Below are 23,049 nucleotides of genomic sequence, written 5' to 3'. Positions count from 1 at the left end.
GGGAGGCTGACAGACTGGTAGACAGACAGATGCACGTAAACACAACAATCACGCACAAACACATGCACAAGCACATGCACAAGCATATGCACAAGCACATGCACATACATACCCACACGCACACGTACACTCACACACACACGCACACGTACACTCACACACACACGCGCACACACGCACACACGCACACGCACACGCACACGCACACGCACACGCACACACAAACACCACAAACACCAAAATAAGAACGGTAAATAAAAAAATAGGCAGGCAGAGAGAGAGAGAGAGAGAGAGAGAGAGAGAGAGAGAGAGAGAGAGAGAGAGAGAGAGAGAGAGAGAGAGAGAGAGAGAGAGAGATGGAGAAAAGAGAAAGAGACAGAAGAGGAAGAGAAGAGACGAGGAGAAAGCGAAGAGAGGGTGCATTAGACGATATAAACGGGGGGGGGGGGGGGGGGGATCACGAGCGAAGGGACCAGCAGAGTCGAGGACGAAGTGAATGAGGCCCTGGTGTGCAAGCCTGGCCGCATGCATGAGGAATTCTAGGCCGTAATGAGGAAAGGAGAAGGCAGCACCTCCTCATTTCTTGTTTGGCGATGTACAATGTGGCCTCAGAGACGCCCGCGCTGATGAACGAACGCCCGCGGTCAGGGAAGAAGATTTGGGGGAAGCTCCTGCCGGGGATCAGAGTCGCGTAAGAAATGGGAGCTGGATATCCTTTTCTTTTTCTTTATTTTTAATATCGAGACCTTTATTATTTGTTTACTAGCTTTTTAAAAATAAAGATCAGAGATTTGTTTTGTTTTTTTTAGAATGAAAGAGCCGAAGCCAGTGCCACAGACTGTTCGGTTTTCGCGCGGCCGCCATATTTTAAGAGCTTTTCTCCGCCCGACGCCCGCCGTCAGTTGCTTGCGAGTAAAGTACCCGGGCGTGGGATTGCCCGTGGCTGCGTCGAATCCCGGCGGCGGCGACGACCACCACCACCATGTCTGGAGGAGGGGCGTGGAAGGGAGGAGGAGGGGAAGGAGAAGAGAGGAAAGGAGGAGGAGAGGATCAAGGGGAAGGAAAGAGGAAGGGAAGAGGAAGGGAGGAGGAAAAAAGGGTGAAAGGAAGGGAAAGGGAAGATGAGGAGAGAAAGGTGGGGAGGGAGTGAAGAGAAGGGAAAGGAAGAGGAGGAGGGAAAGGAGGAGAGGGAGGGGAGGGAGAGGGACGGGGGAGGAGCACCTTGCAAGATCTTGGCCCATATTTACATAAGAGTGGGACCTTGACCGCTGTCGCCTGGCCTCTTGTCCGAGATCTCGCGGCGATGGGCGTATTTATTATCTGTGGCTCGAGCGTTTGTGTGAGGGGCTTTTATTGCTTATGTATATGATATATACATATATGTGTATATGTATATATATATGTGTATGTATTTGTGTATGTGTGTGTGTGTGTGTGTTTATGTATATATATATATATATATATATATATATATATATATATATGTGTGTGTGTGTGTGTGTGTGTGTGTGTGTGTGTGTGTGTGTGTGTGTGTGTGTGTGTACATCTGTATTTATATAAAAAAAAAAAATGTGTTTGTGTGTATTCTATATATCCATACATTGATTTGATTACCTATCTCCTCTCTTCATTCTCCTAATTTGTCGTTCGGTTGGTTTACCTCGCGTTTGCGGCGACGAAAATAAAAAAACTCCTGCATGAAAGACATTTCCTAAAGCATAATTTCGACGAACCCCTTTGCATGCGGCAGACGGCAGGCTCTCGCGGCATCCTGAAACTGCAGGTTCGGGGAGGCGAGGATGAGGATGAGGTCGTCTGCCGGTCATTATTTATCTGTTGCCGCCCATTGCATTCCTGGGCTAATGGCGAGCGAGGTGCACGCCACGCTCGCACACGCTGGGCGCCCACTGACCCCCCTCCCTTCTCCTTCCCCCCCTCCGCTCATCTCCTTTCCCTCTCGTTCATCTCCTTCTCCCTCGTCTTCCTTCCTTAACTCTTTCCCTCTCCCTCATCCTCCTTCCCGTCCCCTATCCCCTTTCTTTCAATCTCCTTCTCTTCCCCTTCCCTTTCTCCCTCATCCTCCTCCCCTCTTGCTTTACTCCTTCTCCTTTACCTTTCCTCTTCCTTCTCGCTCCTTTCTTTCTCTTTCCATTTCTCTTCCATTCTCTTGTCATCGTAGTATCCTCATCATTCTTCCCCTTTTCCTTCCATTTCTTCTTCAGTTCTTCTACCCTTCATTTACTCCCCGTAGCATCCTCCTCCTCCTTCCTTCCCTTTTTCATTTCTTTCTCCTTTCGTCGCTTCTTCTATCCTCCCTATTCGCCATCCCCCCCCCTCCTTCGCCATCCCCCCCCCCCTCCTTCGTCCTTCTTCACTCCTCCTTTCCCTCTTGCTTCTTCGCCAACACCCTCCTCCTCCTCCTCTTCCCCCTCTTTCACTTCCCTTCTCCCTCCTTCACTTCTCCCACCCTTTCCCCACTTCCCTCCCTTCTCCTCCCCCTCTCTTCCCTCCATCCCAATATCCCCCCTCTCCTCCTACCCTTTCCCCCTTCCCCCGTCTCCCCCATCCCCATCCCCCCTTCCCCACATCCCCTCTAGTACCTGCACTTCGGTCACGATTCTCGCGGCCGGGGTCTGTCTGTGCCCCGCCACTCTCTTGCCCTCCATACCCTTACTAAGCCCTTGGCCCCACCCCCTCTTTGACCCCTCCAAGTCCCCCCCTCCATCATTTCCTCTTCCCACCCCCTCTTTTACCCCTCTAAGTCCCCCTCCCTCCATCATTCCCTCCCTCATTCGCTCATTGACCCCTCTATGCCCCCCCCCACCTCATTCCCTCCCCCTCATGGTGGTCCTATGGTTTATTTTTCGTTGTCTGGTTTGCGGTTTGTTTGTTTGTCTGTCTGTTTATGTGTTTGATTGTTTATCTTTTTGTCTGTTTGTGTTTGATTGTTTATCTCTTGTCTGTTTGTTTGTTTGTATGTTCGAGGGATAGGGAGAAGTGCTTCTGCCTATTATCGTCTGCCAGTGTAAATGAACCCAGGATGGCGAGAATGTATGAGGGTTTGTTTGCTCTTTTTGTATCTTTGTATGTCAGTTAATGTTGGGTCCTTTTTTCTCTTTTTCTCTCTTTTCGATTTTACTTTTTCTTTTTTTGTCCTTTTTTTTTTTTTTTTTTGTCTCACTTTTCTCTTCTCTCTCTTTCTCTCTCTCTTTCTCTCTCTCTCTCTCTCTCTCTCTCTCTCTCTCTCTCTCTCTCTCTCTCTCTCTCTCTCTCTCTCTCTCTCTCTCTCTCTCTCTCTCTCTCTCTCTCTCTCTCTCTTCTCTCTTTCTCTCTTTCTCTCTCTGTCTCTCTCCCCCCCCCCGTCTCTCTCTCTCTCTCTCTCTCTCTCTCTCTCTCTCTCTCTCTCTCTCTCTCTCTCTCTCTCTCTCTCTCTCTCACCTTGCCCCCTCCGCCCATTCGCAGCAATATTTAGCAAAGGGAATGACCAGCGATACATCATACAGGTGGGGGGGGGGGGGAGTAGATGAGGGTTACAGCGCCGACACCACAGCCAAAGGAAGGTCGGGGGGGGGGGGGGGATGGTGTCATATCGCCCGTGCCTTAAGGTCAGGGAGACCAAAAAGAGAGGGAAGGTTAAGGTTATTACGAGGATAATGAAGTTAGGTGGCGTTGTGTGTGGTGTTCTTTTAAAAAGTTCGGACTGGTATATCAGGAGAAGAGAAAGGGATATCAAAATAGGGAACAGTCGGAACAGGGAGTGGGGTTCGCGTCGAGCAGAACAGGGAGTGGGGTTCGCGTCGAGTAGAATAGGGAGTAGGGTTCGCGTCGAGCAGAACAGGGAGTGGGGTTCGCGTCTAGCAGAACAGGGAATGGGATTCGTGTGGAGCAGAACAGAGAATGGGGTTCGCGTTGAGCAGAACAGGGAGTGGGATTCGTGTCGAGCAGAACAGGGAGTGGGATTCGTGTCGAGCAGAACAGGGAGTGGGGTTCGCGTCGTGTAGAATAGGGAGTAGGGTTCGCGTCGAGCAGAACAGGGAGTGGGGTTCGCGTCGAGCAGAACAGGGAGTGGGGTTCGCGTCGAGCAGAACAGGGAATGGGATTCGTGTGGAGCAGAACAGAGAATGGGGTTCGCGTTGAGCAGAACAGGGAGTGGGATTCGTGTCGAGCAGAACAGGGAGTGGGGTTCGCGTCGTGTAGAATAGGGAGTAGGGTTCGCGTCGAGCAGAACAGGGAGTGGGATTCGCGTCGAGCAGAACAGGGAGTGGGGTTCGCGTCGAGCAGAACAGGGAGTGGGGTTCGCGTCGAGCAGAACAGGGAGTGGGGTTCGCGTCAAGCAGAACAGGGAGTGGGATTCGCGTCGAGCAGAACAGGGAGTGGGATTCGCGTCGAGCAGAACAGGGAGTGGGATTCGCGTCGAGCAGAACAGAGAATGGGGTTCGCGACGAGCAGAACAGGGAGTGAATTCAAAGAAGAAATCGCTATGATTGTTTAATTCCGCGGAGAACATAGAGAGAGACGGATGGGGATTTGAGCGGGGGGGGGGGGGGGGCTCTCGAAAAACGTTCTCGTCAGGCGCGTCTCTGTCATTCATTGGCGGCGGCGGCGCTCTCTGCTCTTGTTACTCGCCCATTTTGTTTTTTTTGTCGTTGTTGTTGTGTGTGTGTGTGTGTGTGTGTGTGTGTGTGTGTGTGAGTTGTGTGTGTGTGTATGTGTGTTTTGTGTGTGCGCGTAAGGGAGAATACAGAGGTCAGTGCAGCCTCCCCCTCCCCCTCCCCCGGCCTCCCCCAGCGCCTTAAATCATCACCACAACCTCCTGTCTATTACATCACCCTCCCCCTTGCCTCCCCTCCCCCTCCCGGCCCGCCCCGCCTGGCGCTGGGCCTCTGAATGAAATAATAATGGTGTCTCCAGAGAGCCTTTGTCCTCCCTTAAGCATGATATCCTCCTCGTCGGCCTCTGCCACATCACGTGCTCCTGCGGCCGGGAGTTTGACCTCTGTGGCACTTGGGGATAAGGCCACTTCTTGCAGGTCGCATTACCCGATCCGATACTGATCATGCATAACCGAGGAGATAAGATGTTCAAAGATGATGTTATCTTCGGCGTTCCCAGTGGCCTGACGCCCTTACGGGCTGGCGGGAGTGGCACTGCCTTCCCCCGCGTGCTCACGGGTCGCCGTCATCAGCGGGGCCTGCGGCGTCCGCGGCCGAGATGCCGCCTCCGCCGCCGTTGGGGTTGCTGCGGCCGGCGGAGGGGAAGGTAGGGGGTCCGGAAAGGGGTAGGGTGGGGAGGGCGCAGGCGGGCGACGGGGCAGGGTGTCGGGGCGAGGGGGTGGGGGCATCGCCTAGTAAGTCCCGTAATAGCATAATCCCATTGTGCCATCATGGGCCTTATCATGGCTAGGTGAGGACTGGTGCCTCCCCTCCCCCCGCCATTGTTGGTGTTGGTCCTCTACTCTAGCTACGGCTCCTACGCCACGGGGCCTCGCTGCCTCGGCCGCCGAGGCTCTCTGCTGCCTCTCTCGGCTGCTTGCCTGGCATTCCTCTCTGGAGGGGGGGGGGGGGGCTCGGCCAAAGTATCGGCAGATCGCTCGGCGGTATCGCTTTGCTTATGTCAGTGTCACGGTTAATTACTGCTGTTGACTCCCCTATTGCCAGCCTTGTGCGTGGGCTCACTGCTGGCACTTCCCCGTGGCACTCGGCAGTGAGCGAGGGTGATGTCATCGCAGGCGCGGCATTGGGGCACATTGCACTTCTTCAGTATCATTGTAAGCGGGCTGGCGCCGTCATGGGTGTGGCGCCGCGCGCAGTCTCTCGCTGTCCTTGCGAGGTACTGATCTCTGTGGCGCTCGTAGGGTCCTCGGAGGCAGCGGTGTTCCCGCAGATGCGAGGCACTCCTTGGCACTCCTCCGTTTGTACTCGGATTGCAGGTTCCGAGGCGAGATCACGGCGCAGGCCAGGGCTAGCAGTACCTTCGTGGTGGCGGCGCGCGCCCGCGACTCGATGGGACATCACAGTTCACGTGCAGGGGCGTGCGCCGCAGGCTCCGCCCACCATCCATTACTTGGCTCTAAATGGCGGCCATGCAGGAGGAGGGAGGGAGGGAAGGGGTGAGGGCCGGGGGGCCTCCATGATGGCGAGGACCGAGTGTCAGCAAGACGACCTTGTTCGCCGGGGATGAGTGCCGACCGCGTCCTCGGTGTGCCTGGGAGGTGACGTAATGCTCGCAATGGCGTCGCGGGCGTCTTCCGTTACTGATCTCGCTCCGGGGGATTGGGCGCGAGTCCTTTTGGAGCGCTGGTCACGTCATCCTTATCATTAGCCTTTGATTCTGATTATTGCCTCTGGTGTTACTGGCGCGGCTGTCGCTGCTGCTGCGTTCATGATGGGCCTCCTGCTGTTGTTCTTGTCACTGATATTAGTGTTTACAAATATTCGATCCAGTTCTGCCTCAGTTTTAATTATCTCGCGTGTCTTCACTTTTTTCTATTGTTGTCCACCAGTAGAATAACAATGCCGTGTTGTGAAGACGCAAATAAACATCTTTATGACCCTCACTTTAAGCAGTCATGATTTCAGCATTGTCTCTCTGTGATGGGAGAACAGAAATTGGAATAACAAACAACCCAAAATATTATCTCTTATCATAACACTTCTTTGCATTGTTTTGTTTTAGGTTTCTTGTTATGATTGTTGTTATAGCCACTATTACTACCGCGAGTGATGTCACAACTGACATGTATGTTACTTTGATAGATGGTTTCTAGGTAACAAATAATGTCATTCTTCGTTTATTAACTCATTCATTATTCCCCAGATTGCTGGACATCTGCCGCGGCGGACTGGAGCGAGAGAACCGCCTCAACCTCTGCCTGGTGTTCGAATACGTGAAGCAGGACCTGGATCAGTACCTCAAGCGCTGCCCCTCACCCGGCCTCGAGCCTGCTAGAATTAAGGTAATGGGAAGCGACGAGGATGGTTGGAATGGAAGGGAGAGACGGAGAGGGAAGGTGCGAGGGAGGGAGGGCTGGTGGAGAAGGCGAGGAGCATATATATCTGGAATATATTAATGCTATAATATTAGCTCATATACATTGTTTGTTTTTTTGTATCAAGATGTACCTTTTTGAATCAGTCGCACTAGGTATCAGTGAACCAATTCCCATGCGATGTTGTTTCTATTCCTAAAATATCAGAAGCAGTAATATTAAGTACAGGTATCGGCTGTAAGATACTATATCTCAAAAATGACAAACCCTAACACAAAACGTTTATTGCAGAGCTTGATGCACCAGATTCTGTGTGGCATAGACTTCCTGCACAGTAATCGCGTGATCCATCGAGACCTGAAGCCACAGAATATACTGGTGGATGAGGGAGGCAGAGTAAAAATCGCCGATTTTGGCCTAGCGAGAATATACGACTTTAATATGAGATTAACAACTATGGTACGTGTTCCACCCTTGGCGATTTGTTAAAAGTTTGCTAATGTCGAGAAGTTTGTGTGTATTTTGGTTTCGATCAGAGCACGTGCTTGGATGATATTGCGTTGTATTTCAAGCCGCCGCTCTTTTGTTCCCAACAGGTAGTGACATTATGGTATCGAGCACCAGAAATCCTATTAAGCAACAGCTATGCAACTCCTGTCGATGTCTGGTCTTGCGGATGTATATTTGCAGAGCTGTTTAGACGAAGACCTGTGTTCGAAGGACACACCGAAGGAGACCAGTTGCAAAGGATATTCGAGTAAGTAGAATAAGTGCGTTTTCTGACCTCATAGTTCAAGCATACACAGAGCACACGAGTGCACCCAATCACTCACACACACACGCACGCACACGCACTCGCACTCGCGTGCACCCAATCACTCTCTCACACACACACACACACTCGCACTCGCACACGCACACGCACACGCACACGCACACGCACACGCACACGCACGCACACTCGCACACGCACTCGTACACCCTCACCCTCACCCTCACCCTCACCCTCACCCTCACCCTCACCCTCACCCTCACCCTCACCCTCACCCTCACCCTCACCCTCACCCTCACCCTCTCACACACACTCACACTCACACTTATTACCTTTCTTCTAATCTATATATTTTTTTCAGCGTCATCGGGACGCCCCACGAGAGCGACTGGCCGCGCGACGTGTCCCTGATGCGTAATAATTTCCGCCACCACCAGGGCAGGCACCTCAGAGATGTCGTCCCTGAAATCACCGACGACGCTGCAGATCTGCTTCAGGTAATGCAGGGTCTTGGAGGGGGAAAATGAGAGGAAAATAGTTTATTCGAAATGAACAGGTTTCTCATGGTCGTGGTCTTGAATATTCAAACAAGGCATTGGCTCTCTGTTTGTTCTTTAATTGTGAGTTTTTTTTTGTTTTTTTTTAAGTATGCTTCAGTTAAATGTTTTGCCTGGATTATATTAAGCAGTCAGGTTGTATATTCAGAGAGGAGAAGGTATTCAATTGCATGACTGTTGCAATCACTGTTGCTCTACATGACTTAGAATGCAGTACTTTCATTGTACTTTCATTCTACTCTGAGGTACCCCACATTTTTTTGCAGTTTTTAATGTTAAAGGGTCACAAAGTTCAGATACATTTGGACACAAAACACAGAAATGCTATTTTTAGTCACTTTTGATAATTCAATTAGTTACTTTTGATAATTAAATTCATCATAGCTCAAGAGGTTATGATGAATTAAAAAAAAAAAAGGAAATATCCCTCCAAGAGACCCCACTTTATAACCTATTTTTGAAAAAACTTTGTTGGATCTAAATAGAGGTTTACATTTGTTGTTTTCTCCAGGCACTCTGCTTTTATGGGAAATAATATTTTCTATCAAGGGTGAAAATTACCTTAAGCATAATATATTCAGTTGTCCTTGGTATATCTCACATATATTGTCTTTAAATCTGTTCCCTAAAGTTCTTTTCCCCCTGTGTGTAGGTGTAGAGTTAACCTGTTTAGTGTAACAGCTAGAATAGTATTTGAAGGTCTAAATGAAACATTTAAATAATTATATGTTTACTTTTAAAAAAGTGACTTCCATTGGTGAGGGAAGAAGCTTGTGCAAAGTTTTCTTCTCTTGTTTCTTAAAAGATCCCAGTCTGTCATGCCCATATATCACTGACATAAATAATTTTCCTTTAAGGGACTGTGTCTGAGTTATTTTGTCAATCCTTTTATTCTGAAATCTGCTCTTGACGATTTCTTTGCCGCAAAGTATAAGTACTAATTTTTTCTTCCTCTTCCAGAAAATGCTGAAGTTTGTCCCAAGTATCCGCATTCCTGCAGTAGAGGCGCTCCGACACCCCTATTTCCAGGGACTTATCACTCCCCGCATCATAGCCACGAGTAACAGGTCAACTCCCACACAGCAGGTTCTAAGTCCAGCTCCCCTTGCTACCAGTAGCCCTGCCAACACCCACCATCATCACCACCAACGGCATGTTGCAACGAGCACCACTAATACTTCTGTTGCCACTTCGGAAAGTATCTCAGGACAGGCAGTTTTACCCGTACAGGTAACTGCAAATGATGAAAATAATCCAAATGCAGGAAATAGTGCCAATACAAATCCCATAGTATCACGATTGCCCGAGCCCAAAGTTGCTGAACGTGCCATTACAACCACTAACTCTTCAGTGACAGAAACGACCTCCTCTACAACAGTGGCAACTGTAAGTAGTGGTGGTCTGCCTCCCACCAGCAGTAGCTCAAATCCTGTGGAATAATGAAAGTTTTAATTACTGGAAGCATATATCTACAGAAATCTTATGTTGTAAACCTATTGATTATAATATATTTTTTTCTGAGTGATGTTGACTTTTATGCCAGAAATTCAAGATACTATTTGATTCTGAAATTTTATATACTTTAGTTCAAGGATTATTGAAAGAAAAAAACCTTCAGATATTGAAAATTCTGTAACAGTGGTGAATCAAGAGTTGACTTAGAGTGCCTGATGTGTGTATTTTTCTAAATCAACATAAGGAAAAAAATAGTGCCTTGTGTTTGTGTGCAACTTGGATGTTAAGGAGTGTAATGCCCACTGTAGGAGTCTTTTTACTCCATATTATGCTTATTAGAAAGTTCCTTTTTGTAGTGTTGCTTGATGTGAACGTTCCATGAAAAGTCAGAATATGACTGAAACTAACATCAAAAGCATTCCCTCTGGCATTCCTGAGAGAGTAAAAAAAAAAAAAAAAATGTTAGTGAGTGGTGCTTATTGAGTGATGTAATGTGGCAGTTTATTAGACACTTATTAAGGCAAATATTGCTTTATGTTACTTGCTGGTCTCTCTGGCAAACCTCAGAACTGAAGATAACAACTTAAAAATCTGTTAAGAGAATTAAGAGGCTCAATTGGTCAGATAATGTATACCAACAAAGGGAAGACCAAACAACACAGTGCATATGTTTTGTACTAACAGTATTGTTGGTGCAAAGAGGTTTACAATTTTATTTTATTAGGATGGATTAGATTCAAAGCAAAATTTGATATTTATTGGTACTTATGTGGTTTGAAGAGTGATACTCATTATGAACCAAATTTTTGTCCAAGATTGTAACTGAATATGATGTAACTCATCCTATCAAACACCTATCTTGTAGACAATATAGGTCTTTGTTGAAGATAAGGACCCTATTTTTTTTAGCAATCCAAATTTAAGTAATTAAAGATAGATAATCTACATTTCTCAGTGGAATTGGGTGGTAGTAATTGTAATTACACAGCAATGTGGAGTAAAGCATTAGAACCTTCTATTAGCAACTTTTTGACTGCTCAGAGGTATGCATATCATAAACAATGCAAGTATGTATCATTTTATAACTGAATTTTTTTATGCTCTTATTATAATTGCAACTTGTCTTGGTCCGTGAATAGCTTGTGTCATGTATGATTGCCATTCAAATTAAAGTTCCAACAGCCTGATTTGACCTCAAAGCCCTTTCAACAGCAGATGAGTGTAAATGTTTCATGTATCACTTTTGCTTTAGCATGTCATCATTAGAAACATAACCCTGAGTCATTAGGATAGATCCAATTGAAAAGCTGATGCCAGATCTGTTCAAGTATTGTTTTGTCGTAAATCTGTTACACATTAGATTCTACAACTTTGTGGGTGCACAGTGATTGCAGAAGTGCTAACATTAGATATTTGCATATGGTTGATGCATTGTAATGTTGAGTGATAAAATGTATTGCAGCACTGTCATGTCACACTGCAGACAGTATGTGCACCACAATTGACTTACTAGAACATAAAGAAATATGATATGTATCCAAAACCAATGACAGTCTCTGACATTAGTCAGCTTAAACGGTAATTTATTCAAACAGAAGTTGCATATTATGCTAAGATATTGCTGGGTTGAAGGTAGGAGGAGTGTCTCTCTTGTAGATGCACGCAGTAGAGTTAGACAAAGCACCCCAAGCTCTCTTCAGACCCATACATTTACCTGAGGTTATTGCCAATTATTGTAAGTCAGGTGGTTTAGGTCCTACTTATTTATCTTACAGTTGTGAGTGTTTTATCATTCTTTATTTATATGCATGTACATGGTGAGTGGTGTTGAATATCTGAACAGTATGAAGAAAGCAAATAAGAAAGACAGACTGTTGACATTTTGAGTGATACATTGGTTCAATGAGAAGTATTTCTCTCACCGTCAAAATGTCTTAGGCTTCAGCAGTAGCATTTAATTAGTGTAGTATAATCCAGCTTTCTGCATTTGTTGTATTCATTCACATTAATCACTCATTAGTTGGTGTTTAGTCATTGCTGGCTGGTTGTCTTGTTGTTTGTAACTAATTAATTATTTTGTTCATTTATCACCTAAGAGTATTTATGGTTAATATAATTCAGTGCCTTCGTACAAGATGCTGTTAAGAGTCCCTTTCATTTCTTTTTCTTTTTTTATCTTCAATTGTAGAATTTCGATCCTCCTCCTCCCCCTGTATCTTTTCTTTTTCTTATTCTCTCCCTTTGCTTTTATGCTTATACCTGTTCCTTTTGTTTTTCTTATTCCTATTCCTCTTCTTATTCTTATCCTTTGCTCCAACTTTTCTTCCTTCTTCCAACTCTTTCTTTTTCTTCTTTAGAAAGTCATGTTAAATTCTTGTGTTTGCTCCTTCCCATGTATAAAGTCCTGTAAGTCTACATATACACAGAGAAAATATACACAAAGATTAAACATAGTTTTCTTTATAAGAAAACTGACACTTTGCAAAGAAGAAATGTCTTCGGAGGAGAGATTTCAGTTTTGTTGATTGATAGAGTTCAGTATATATGTTGGTTATTATTCTGTGTTTAAGCAGTAGATGGACTTCACACACACACACATATCACATGGAGAAGCATCTACAATGAAAGATGAAATGGAAGTCAATCTAATGGCTGTCACAAAATAAGTAAAGATGTGATGACTTGTGCTTGAAAGAAAACCCTCACTTTCTCACGTAGTACTGACCACTAAAAATGTTACCACAGAAGTGTAAGCAGTCTTGTTTTGAGGAATGGATTTAAAAAAAAAAAGTGCTGTTTTAGTAAGAGTGTTTATAGATCTTTTTACATGAACAGGGAGCTTTAGTCAGTGCTACTGGTTATATGTGGTCTGTGAATGTGGAGAAGCAACCAGTTAGTATATAATTTATTTATTACTCAGTGATGGAGATATTTTTACTGTTTTTTCTGGACAGTGGAAAAGAAGTATCTCGGGGTAGTAATGGTATAATGGGAGTACTTTATCTGGTAAAAATATTACTGTGTCTTTAGTTCATCTTGGGTTCTCATGGAATGAAATTACATTTTCATCTTTTCACATGGGTATTTATTTATTATTATTATCATTATTATTATACTTATTATTATTATTATTTTTTTTTTTATGATTTCCTAGTTGTACGTATGAACTGTACTTCATTTACGCCTTGTATGCTTTTCTGAGAAAATGGAAACAATGATCTCTACCATAATTCAGTTTGTAGGATATGTGTGTAGAAAAGGACAATAGTGTTTTCAGCAGAATATGCAGATTTTTTATTCAGATTACGAAGAATTTCTCGATCACTTGTTCATAAGAATCTGACAGGCCAGCTACTTCATGTTATATGATAAATGAAAACAACTACTCTGTGTTTTTTATTTGGTCATTTGTTTTTTTATAATTGGTTTAACAAGAAAGAATGGTAGGAATGAGTTTTTTGTTTTTTTCAATTTATATTCTGTGATTTGTTTCTTGTCTCAAGAAATTTTAGGGATGTTGTTTTAACTTCTATGACCTTGAAAATCACTCAAGGCACTTCTCACTACAATGCCTTTCCACAGATGTAAATATTATTTTACAAGTTCAATCTGTCTTTGCTGTCACTTGTTTCTGTGGATGTTACTCAGGCAGTAAATACATTCAGCTTCCACTGCACAAAAGATTCCATGTAAAGTAAGGGATGCATTTATGTACATTCTTATAGATGATATTTAGATACCTATTTAAAAGTCAACTGGTTTCCCTGCTTTCATTGTATTCAACTCATCTCCTTAAGACGAGGACAACGGTGTTATCTCGAACGTTATTTTTTATTCCGAGTCTTTGGATATACCTGAAATGCACATGTTCTCACTTGAGAAAAAATTAAATAGCTCATTTATCCACTGACTGTAACATTCCTTTATATTATTCCATTTGGGTAGTGTAAAATCATCATTGTTTTAAAAGGCAAATGATGTAATAGCTACTGATTAGAAGGCATTTTTATTGACAAAAGTTATTTTTTCATCTTTCCAGAGTCATTGCAGGAAAAAATCATATAAAGATAAATATTCCTAACAGATCTGTAGCGAATTTAACCTACTCTTAAGTCATATTGACGTTCTTATTCACTGATTAGGCGTTCTGTCCTCATGCACAGGAATATCACCATCTGTCTTATTCAGAGGTTATGGACTTTTGTTGATAATATTATGTGAAAAAAAAAAATTCAAACTGCAACTAACATGTACAAAATGGTGCCACATTATACTTTTGCTGTATAATACTAAACCTCTGACCTTGCCAGTGACATCAGCTTGACTGTAAGGATTCTGATGAAGGGAATTTATAGCAGTAATTCGGAACTTATATACTATCTCCAGCTGTTGCAAACTGATGAGTCTCAATTTTTATTGTACGGTGTTTATCGGGTTTTGTTGTTTCATATCTTGTGTTAACAGTATGTTTTTTTGTTTTTCGTTTTTTGTTTTTTGCAAAAGTACTGAAATTTAGAATGCATTTTAAAGATGTTGTAGTAAACATTTCACCAAGACTTTCATATTATGATTATAATTGGACTTTAAGATTGCTAAGCTCATCAGAATCATAGACCACATCACCATTTAACTACAAGACAGCTAAGGAAACTTCTGTCAACTCAAGTGTCGTAAAGAGCCTCTTCTGTGGAATCAAAAGAGGCGTATTCTTGAAATGTGCTTAGCAGGAGTCCTTTGTTCTTTATTGTTTATTTCATTTGGGTTGAAATCTTGTAACTGTTACGTGCATATATCCATACGTATTGTGTCACTGACTATACGTCTTCAAAAGTGGAGAGTACGCATTAGTGTTGTCCTGGTTAAAGGGCAATCAATTACTAAGCGGTTCATGACAGTGGAGTGTGATGCTGTCTTGCCATCAAGTGCCTTACCTCATGACTCATGAAGCATGAACTGTATCAGACTAAATAGTGCATATTAGTGCATGATATATATTATTACTACTGATATTCTGTACATAAGGAACATTTCCAGTTATGTGCCTTATGCTTCAATGTAACACATTTTCTTTTCCATTTGGGATGTCATGTAAACTAACAGTGATAGATATTTTGCTGGTTCCTTCTGATCTCCATACTTACCTATTTACTCTGTATAACATTCATAATTATCCAGCATTAGTCATTGTACATCAAACTCATACAATATGTTTTCCAAAATATTTTCCTTTCACTTTTGCTAAGCATGCTTGAAGAATGCAGCTCTAAGTCACAATGCATATCTTCCCCCGTTGTCTGGGTTGCTCCAGTGGCCCGGCTCTGTATTTATACTTTTACTGTAGAAATAAATAAAAGTAAAAATCCACTTCTGTCTTTCACTCGTATTACATTCTCTTTTAAAAGTTGTTGGAAGTTGATTGCTTTTTTTTTTTGTAGCATCAGGTTGGACTACAAAAAAAATGTGGAGAATAATGCACACATACAAATGTCTTTGTTATTTTGATTCTTCACATAAAGACTAAAGACTACACAAATAGATCAAGAAACTTTTTAACAGGATTGTTAAATATATGTAATACCCTGTAATAATGTCAACCCCTGAAAAAAAATTTGCTGAATAATGTAAAATGGCATTGGAGCAAGATGATTGACAAGAACATCAAAGATCTCAAGAGAGAGAAAGAAAAGGTACTATAAATGTATTTTAACTCACAAGAGACTACAAGTTGATCAAATAAGAAATGTGAAGAAAGACTAGTAAGATATGCGCCAAGGAATATGCTATGTCGGCACTATAACCCGATGACGTCTAATAGCCAAGGTCTAATTGAGTACTACTTTAAATCTTAGTCATAGCTCTGACCACCAGACTGCATTATTAAGTACCGGTGAATGCGATTCCCCAATTTTGTGGCGTAAATGTTAAATAAAATAAGAGTTGTTGTTTTTCTGCTGAAGAATTACATTTGCGCTGGTTCGGTCATCGGTTTACTGAAATCATTTAGCTAATTGCATTTGTATTTAGTAATCGTTGCTTTACTCTATGAAGGCAACAGTATACCCTGGGGCTACTGCGGGAACACACAATGCTAATACAACTACGATTTAAATAGTTTTTTTTTTGTAGATTTTTTTTTTTTTTTTTTTGTAACTTAAGGGAAGTTTCATGCAAAAAAAAAGAACATTCACGAAATATTGCACATTTTTAATGTAAAACATTCAAAAGTATTTACAAGAAACATAAATAAACTATAATAAACATAACAACACAAGATAGATAGAACAACAATCCGAAATCATAGACAGAAACAAAGAAATAGAGTAAAAAAAAAAACATACAGGCGTGTGACTAGTCGAATCTCGTATCTTTGGACAGACTACCAAGTACAACAGAAACAAAGCAGGAACGGCCAAATGCAATGCTTATTTACAGACCCAGTCACGCGCCGACGCCGACCGGCGGCACTTTATATGAGCACATCTGAAGTCGAGATGATTGCCAATCACCGTCTATGCATGCAACTCTTTCCTATGGACAGTTTGCGTAATCGTGTGCACGCGCGCGCGCGCGTGTGTGTGTGTGTGTGTGTGTGTGTGTGTGTGTGTGTGTGTGTGTGTGTGTGTGTGTGTGTGTGTGTGTGTGTGTGTGTGTGTGAGTGTGCGTGTGCGTGTGCGTGTGCGTGTGCGTGTGCGTGTGCGTGTGCGTGTGCGTGTGCGTGTGCGTGTGCGTGTGAGTGTGCGTGTGCGTGTGCGTGTGCGTGTGCGTGTTCCTGTTCGTAATGTTAACGTTTAATGGCAAGCTGTCACGCGTTCACAGTATCCATGGAAACGTTCTCGCTCTCTCCACACTAGAATCTACCCTCCCTAAAAAATTAAAAGGGTAGACAAAACTCCCTCGCTTTGTGCCTGGCCTCTTAGAGATCGACACCGAATTCGTTCTTGAGCCACGGGTACATGTCCGGGCACTCGTAGCAGGTGTGCAGGTACCTATCCCCGCGGACGGCCCGGTTCCTCAGCTTGCACGACTTCGGGATGTTGCAGGCCTGGTCTTCCTGAGGGACCTGGGAAGAGATTGCGCGCCGGTTAATAATGCTGATCAGATATCTACATATATATATTAATGTATGGTATGTCTATGGGTTTGGGTGTGTATGTGTATGTGTATATATATATATATATGTGTGTGTGTGTATGTGTGTATGTATATATATGTGTGTGTGTGTGTGTGTGTGTGTGTGTGTGTGTGTGTGTGTGTGTGTGTGTGTGTGTGTGTGTGTGTGTGTGTGTGTGTGTGTGTGTGTGTGTGTGTGTAAAAAAATCCCTACTCACTGTTTTCGAGCACTTCCAAGGTTCGAACGAGTTCAGTTGAGCGTTCGGAACGGGTTCGCGCATCCACTGAATGAGCTCTTGATTATTGACGACCCACACATCCGGGAGTTTCATCACCTCGTCCAGGAATTTCTGCGGGGGAGCCAGAAGGAATTAATTAGCAAGTACATGCCCCAGTGGTTCCTGTGAGATTTTTTTGGGGGTGAGTTTACTTTTTTTAAAGGTGGTGATACTGTCATACTGTTTTGATGTCGGTAGTTTGGCTGTATCATTTAAATAGGAAAGTTATCAGTAGCTTAACAGGAATAACCTTTTACTACTAGAATTATAGATTTACCTGCATTCCCTTCATGTTATGCTTGACCTTAAACCAAATGGTGTGGAAGTATAGGCCTAGAGGTGCCCTGTTGCTGTTGTAGTGGCGTTTGAAATTGTGCATGAGCATTTCGTAGACTTCCTCGTCGTCAGGCAAGGGCGGGCACTGGTCCATCATGGCGCATGTGTATTCCTGCAAAGGTACGTGGCATCATTAGGAGAAATAAAAGGACAACAAATCACGTTGCTCCCTCGTCCTATCGTTCGCTCGTTCTCGAGTTCTTTCGCCTTCTCTCTTTTTCTGTCTCGATCTCTTTCGCTTTTTCACTTTTTCTCTCTCGTTACCGTTCTTGCTCTTGCTCTCGTTATCTCTCTCTTCATCCCTTTCTCTTTTCATCCCTTTCTCTCTCTCTCTCTTCATCCCTTTCTCTCTCTCTCTCTTCATCCCTTTCTCTCTCTCTTTCTTCATCCCTTTCTCTCTCTCTTTCTTCATCTCTCTCTCTTTCTTCATCTCTCTCTCTCTCTCTCTCTCTCTCTCTCTCTCTCTCCCTCTCTCTCTCTCTCTCTCTCTCTCTCTCTCTCTCTCTCTCTCTCCCTCTCCCTTTCCCTTTCCCTCTCCCTCCTCTCCCTCTCCCTCTCCCTCTCTCCCTCTCCTCTCTTTCTCTTCTCTCTCTTCTCTTTCTCTTTCTCCTTCTCCTTCTCCTCTCCTTCTCCTTCTCCTTTCCTCTCCTTCTCCTTCTCCTTCTCCTTCTCCTTTCCTCTCCTTCTCCTTTTCCTCTCCTTCTCCCTCTCCTTCTCCTTCTCCTTCTCCTTCTCCTTCTCCTCTCCTTCTCCTTCTCCTTCTCCTTCTCCTTCTCCTCTCCGTTCTCCTTCCTCCCTCTCCGTCTCTCCGTCTCCCTCTCCTCTCTCCCTCTCCCTCTCCGTCTCTCCGTCCCTCCCTCTCCCTCCCTCTCTCTCCCTCTCTCTCCCTCTCTCTCCCTCTCTCTACCTCCCTCCCCCTCTCTCTCCCTCCCTCCCCCTCTCTCTCTTTCCCTGTCTCCATCATCTCCACCTCCGCCATCTCCACCTCCATCTCAATCTCCACCTTTACCTCTAACTTCCCTTTCCCCTTTCCCTCACCCTTACCTTCTCCCTCTCCTTCCTGTTGTCCCTCTCCTTCTCCCTCTTCCTCTTCCTCTTCCTCTTCCTCTCCCTCTCCTTATCTCTCTCCCTTTTCTTATCCCTCTCCCTCTCGATCTCCATCTCCCTCTTCCTCTCCCTTCTTCTTCTTCTTTTTCTCTTTCTTATTCTTTTCCTTTCTTTTTCTTCTCTTCTCTTTCTCCCTCTCCCTCTCCCTCTCCCTCTCCCTCTCCCTCTCCCTCTCCCTCTCCCTCTCCCTCTCCCTCTCCCTCTCCCTCACCCTCTCCACCAACCACTCTCTGTCACCTTTACGTGATACCTACCCCTGTCTGTAACTGGTTCAGTACAATCTCCCAGATGCCAGGGAAGGGCCTCGATGGGCACTTCTGACCAGTACCCAGGCACTTGTGGGGCATCTTGTAGTCCAAGGTGTAAGGCCAGAGGGGCGGGTTCGAGAAGGGCGCCGCCATGGACGAGTCATACACGAAGCCAAACTCACGCATCATAATGAACTGACGGTTCCATCCCACTCGGAGGTACGGCACACGAACACCTGTGTGGGGGAGGGAATACGTGTGGTAAGTCATATTATGTATACCCTGTTGTTAATGACGTTCATAATACTGCACATGGGGAATAAACTGAAAATAAGGGCAAGGGAAAGATAATCTATTTCTGGTCAGGGAAAAAAAAATGCGAAAAGCAGGCTGTATAGACACACCCCGACGTTAGTTAATGCATGTCTGTGATACGGTTTACCAATACGTGTAATTTTTCGCTGTCGTAAGAGAATTCGTTCATTATAAGCGCGTAAAGAGTAGATTGAAATTAATGACACGAGGGAAGAAGTGCAATCAGAGTGCTTATGTGATATTAATGACAATCAAATGCTTGATTATAGTCGTGAATAAATTCGTTCATAACGGGAGCGTAAGGAATATATTGAAAATAAAAGTAACGGGCAGAGAAACCTTGTATACATTCAAAAGAAAAATAACAAGGGCCGAAAAGCTAGCATATGTAGATATAAAAGCGAAAAAATACGCAAAATCTGATACACGTAGAATAAAAATGACGAGGGAAGAAGGATGGGGGATGATCTTGCACTTTAGAAATAAAGAAAATAACGAAAAAAACATACATTTAGAGAAAAAATATCCAGGGGAACAGATAAAATAATGGCAAGAAAATCATAAAACCTAATTTTGATATTGGCAGACGGGGGGAAAAACTCCGACATCTTACCCCAAAGATCTTCCATCCTGACGCCTCCGAATCGGTTGATGATGTTCGCTTGGCCTACGAACTCGTCAAACCAGTCCTCGATGGTCGCGTTGTTACTCCAGAAGCTCTCGGGACCTTTGTGACTGCAGGGAGATACTTGTCTGAGAATCTTTCTAATGACATTATCACATTTACTAGTTTTGTTATTTCATTTTTAATCAATTGTAGTTTTTTTTTTTTATTGCTGTAGTGTTTCCTGTTTTATTATACTATAGTTATTATTCGCTCTCTCTACTCATTAAAATAAATCAAATGTGCATATGACTTATTAATATTTTTCCGCAAGGCAACGCTATTTAGGGGAAAAACTAAATCAATGCCGTATCAATAAATACATATCTAATCTCAGTTTACGTTAATCTTCCCACGAACCTAAAAGCAACGCACGGATACTTACGTGATAGAGTGCACAGCTATCTCGTGGCCGTCGTTCCACAGCTTCTGGACGTACTGGTAGTTGCTGTACTCGTGAGAGACGTAGAAAGTGGCGTGAATAGGACAGCCGTTGGGATTGGTTCTCGACTCGGTGAACAGCTGATTGTAAATATCCCAGTTCTCGTAGTTCACTGCATCGTCGAAGGTTATTGAGATGACTTGGGGAACCTGGAGGGGGGAGGGGGGGGGGTCGGTGAATAGCCAGTTTGCAAAGCCGCTGCGCGTTTGACAATTCCCAGGCGTGTAAAAGTAGGATTTATAAACGATCTCGCGCAAGAAACCTTAAGATTTATGTAGGATGGAATCATGTTGGTGTGTTTGATTAAAAATATTTAGGTATTACTACACAAGCCAAAAAAAGTATACCTTTGATAAAAAAAATAATAAAGTAATAGCATTAATCAAAATTAGAGAAGCCATACAGCATAACCCAAACGGAATTAAACCTCGTAGCCTTTTAACCTTTCCATAAAAATAAAATAAAATATCTGAATAAATAAACGAAATGAATAAATAAATCTACGAATACGCTACCAAAAATCACCATTACCTGATACACCTTCCAAAATCGGAATGCAAAAACCACACACTTTGGCAAGAAGCAACAGGAGGAAGATCAACATAACGAGAGAGTAGTACCTGCGCGGGCTCCATGTTGCCGGGGATGAGGGTGCCGTCCCGGGAGCAGAAGCACCAAGGAAGCGTGCAGTTCTTGTAGTCGCATCGGGGGGCGGCGTTAGGGTCGTTCTCGGCGTCTGTGAGGTGGGGGGGGGGGGGGTGTTATTGCTTTAGCGTTATGGTGTAGGTGTTGAGGGATGTTTCTGGTTGGGTGTTAGTGGTGGATAGTAAGTTGAACTTTTTTTTTCAGAGGGAGACACTTCGGAAGCAGATATGTTTAGGATATTAGGGAATTGCATTGTATTGTCATTCATATTTACTCCACGTGGAAATTTAGCGACTACGGTCATGCTGACTCTTTAAACTAAAGCACAATCGTAATTATAGAAAACAAAATGGCGCCCTTAGCCAAAACAACTCGACTTACCGCACCATCCCTCGTCAGAGCCATCGTAACAGTCAACTTGCCCGTCGCAGAAGAGCTCAGACGGTAGGCAGGTCTTGTCGGCGCATGCGTACTCGCCGTAACCGCAGATGGGCTCGTCCGTGTCCAGGAGCGGCTTCGGCGTCGTCAGCTCTGTTGGGTGAATTTGTTAGGGAATATTGACGTTAGATATCAGTAAATTCCAGAGTAACATTTTCTAATAGATAAATAGTATTAGTTGAATTGTTCTTATGAATAATTGGGATCTACATTAGGTTTGATAGGTCGTATTTCCCTCTTGTTATGAACATGGTAAACACAAGATTACGTACGGATATGAGTGCCGCAGTTGAACACTTTGGACTTGAAATCACAGATCTGGCGGTCGATGTCGAACAGCAGACCCACTGAACACTTGAATTCGTACACTTCGCCATCTGTAAAAGGAAGAGAAAGTTTGAAGAGGTAGAATTTGTGTCGTCTTAAGTGCAGTAATGATTATCAGAATGACAAACACATCTCGGGGAATATCGAAGAAAGAGAATGGATGAAAAAAAAGGATGAATATGCGTTTACAGAAGAAAGATAGAAATAAACGTTCATAAAAGAAGAAGAAAACCACACCTTTAGAGGAAAAGATAAATTTACGAACAAATAAAAAACAAATCCAGAATTTTTTTGGGTTTTGTTTTGCTAACCGATTCAGTAACAAACAGTAAAAACACTTACCTAAACAGAGATAGTACTTAGCACACTCGCTAAGGTTGCGGACTTTCTCAGGGTCGGTGTTAGGGTTACGGTAGAACTGCCCATTGGAAATACAGGGCACGTTGAGGCGAAGGGCGCGCTTGTTCCGGAGAAGAGGGTGGTCAGGCGTCACCGCGTTTGCTGGGAAGAAAGCGGAAGGTTAGGTTAGGTTAGGTTAGTCTAAGGTCAAGTCGGGTCAAGTTAGTGCAGTTCATGTGTCAAGTAATTATATAAGTTTATATAAGGTATTTAGATTATGTTATATCAGGTATTAAAAAAATATGTATGTATGGTGCAAGGTATTCAGTATCTTTTGATTAAATTTGGTCCTGCTTTAGAATATATATTTTTTATCAATGAAAAATGTTAACCTCATATGTAAATCACAGTGATGACTAATCATTATCGTACTTTTAATAATGTGAACCTCATTACCACTTTTTTTCGTTAGCGTCACCATTATCATCATTATTATTTTTACTATCGGGTTTTTATTTTTGTTATGGTAATAATCATCAAGCTACAATGTCTGTTATTGCTGTTATCACCTTCGTTATCAATATATCATCACTTTTTATTATCTTATTTGTTATCATCACCATCAGCTTCATCATTAGCATCGTAACTGTTATCATTATCATCAAAGTTATCATCACCAACAGTTTCAACGCCTATAGTTATTATTTGCACTACATAGCATAAAAGAAATTGGATATCATTGCGTTAAATAACGTTCGAATTACATAAGTATAATCTAAAAAGCTGTTAACAGTACAAATATTCAATGTAATATTTTTTTTTATTTTTTTATTAGTTTATTTTAACATAAGCTATGCTAAATTGGTACCAAATGTTTTGTTTGTTTTTATGTCTCATAGGAATTTGTATAGTAAAGCCAATTGCAATGTCTTTGTTCATTGCCTGGTACCTTGTATGACCTTTTTACGTTCCATATACTTTCCAGGTTGGGAATGCACTGTCATTTGGGAGGTCTGTGAAGTAACACT

At 43.4% G+C, this 23,049-nt stretch overlaps 2 protein-coding genes across 2 annotated transcripts in view; one reads left to right on the top strand and one right to left on the bottom strand.

Annotated features, from left to right (window-relative positions):
• LOC125041620 (cyclin-dependent kinase 4-like) overlaps nt 1-15,136 on the top strand; it is a 148,478-nt gene extending 133,342 nt beyond the window's left edge. Inside the window, exons 3-7 of the mRNA XM_047636677.1 lie at nt 6,817-6,955; nt 7,280-7,447; nt 7,585-7,745; nt 8,122-8,257; nt 9,278-15,136. Coding sequence (XP_047492633.1) covers nt 6,817-6,955; nt 7,280-7,447; nt 7,585-7,745; nt 8,122-8,257; nt 9,278-9,757 — 1,084 coding nt within the window. The 3' untranslated portion in view covers nt 9,758-15,136. The remainder of the gene's footprint in view (nt 1-6,816; nt 6,956-7,279; nt 7,448-7,584; nt 7,746-8,121; nt 8,258-9,277) is intronic.
• Nucleotides 15,137-15,955: 819 nt separating this feature from the next.
• Nucleotides 15,956-23,049, bottom strand: part of LOC125041896 (chitin deacetylase 1-like) — a 15,058-nt gene continuing 7,964 nt past the window's right edge. The window contains exons 2-11 of the mRNA XM_047637281.1: nt 22,025-22,183; nt 21,628-21,732; nt 21,299-21,448; nt 20,893-21,008; nt 20,216-20,421; nt 19,780-19,901; nt 18,858-19,087; nt 17,438-17,608; nt 17,101-17,232; nt 15,956-16,832 (exon numbers count right to left, since the gene is read on the bottom strand). Coding sequence (XP_047493237.1) covers nt 16,686-16,832; nt 17,101-17,232; nt 17,438-17,608; nt 18,858-19,087; nt 19,780-19,901; nt 20,216-20,421; nt 20,893-21,008; nt 21,299-21,448; nt 21,628-21,732; nt 22,025-22,183 — 1,538 coding nt within the window. The 3' untranslated portion in view covers nt 15,956-16,685. The remainder of the gene's footprint in view (nt 16,833-17,100; nt 17,233-17,437; nt 17,609-18,857; nt 19,088-19,779; nt 19,902-20,215; nt 20,422-20,892; nt 21,009-21,298; nt 21,449-21,627; nt 21,733-22,024; nt 22,184-23,049) is intronic.

This window comes from Penaeus chinensis, chromosome 31, assembly GCF_019202785.1.
Source record: "Penaeus chinensis breed Huanghai No. 1 chromosome 31, ASM1920278v2, whole genome shotgun sequence".
In the NCBI taxonomy this organism is placed as follows: Eukaryota; Metazoa; Arthropoda; class Malacostraca; order Decapoda; family Penaeidae; genus Penaeus; species Penaeus chinensis.
The sequence above is the reverse complement of the archived record's forward strand: the minus strand, read 5'-3'. Positions and strand labels throughout refer to the sequence as shown.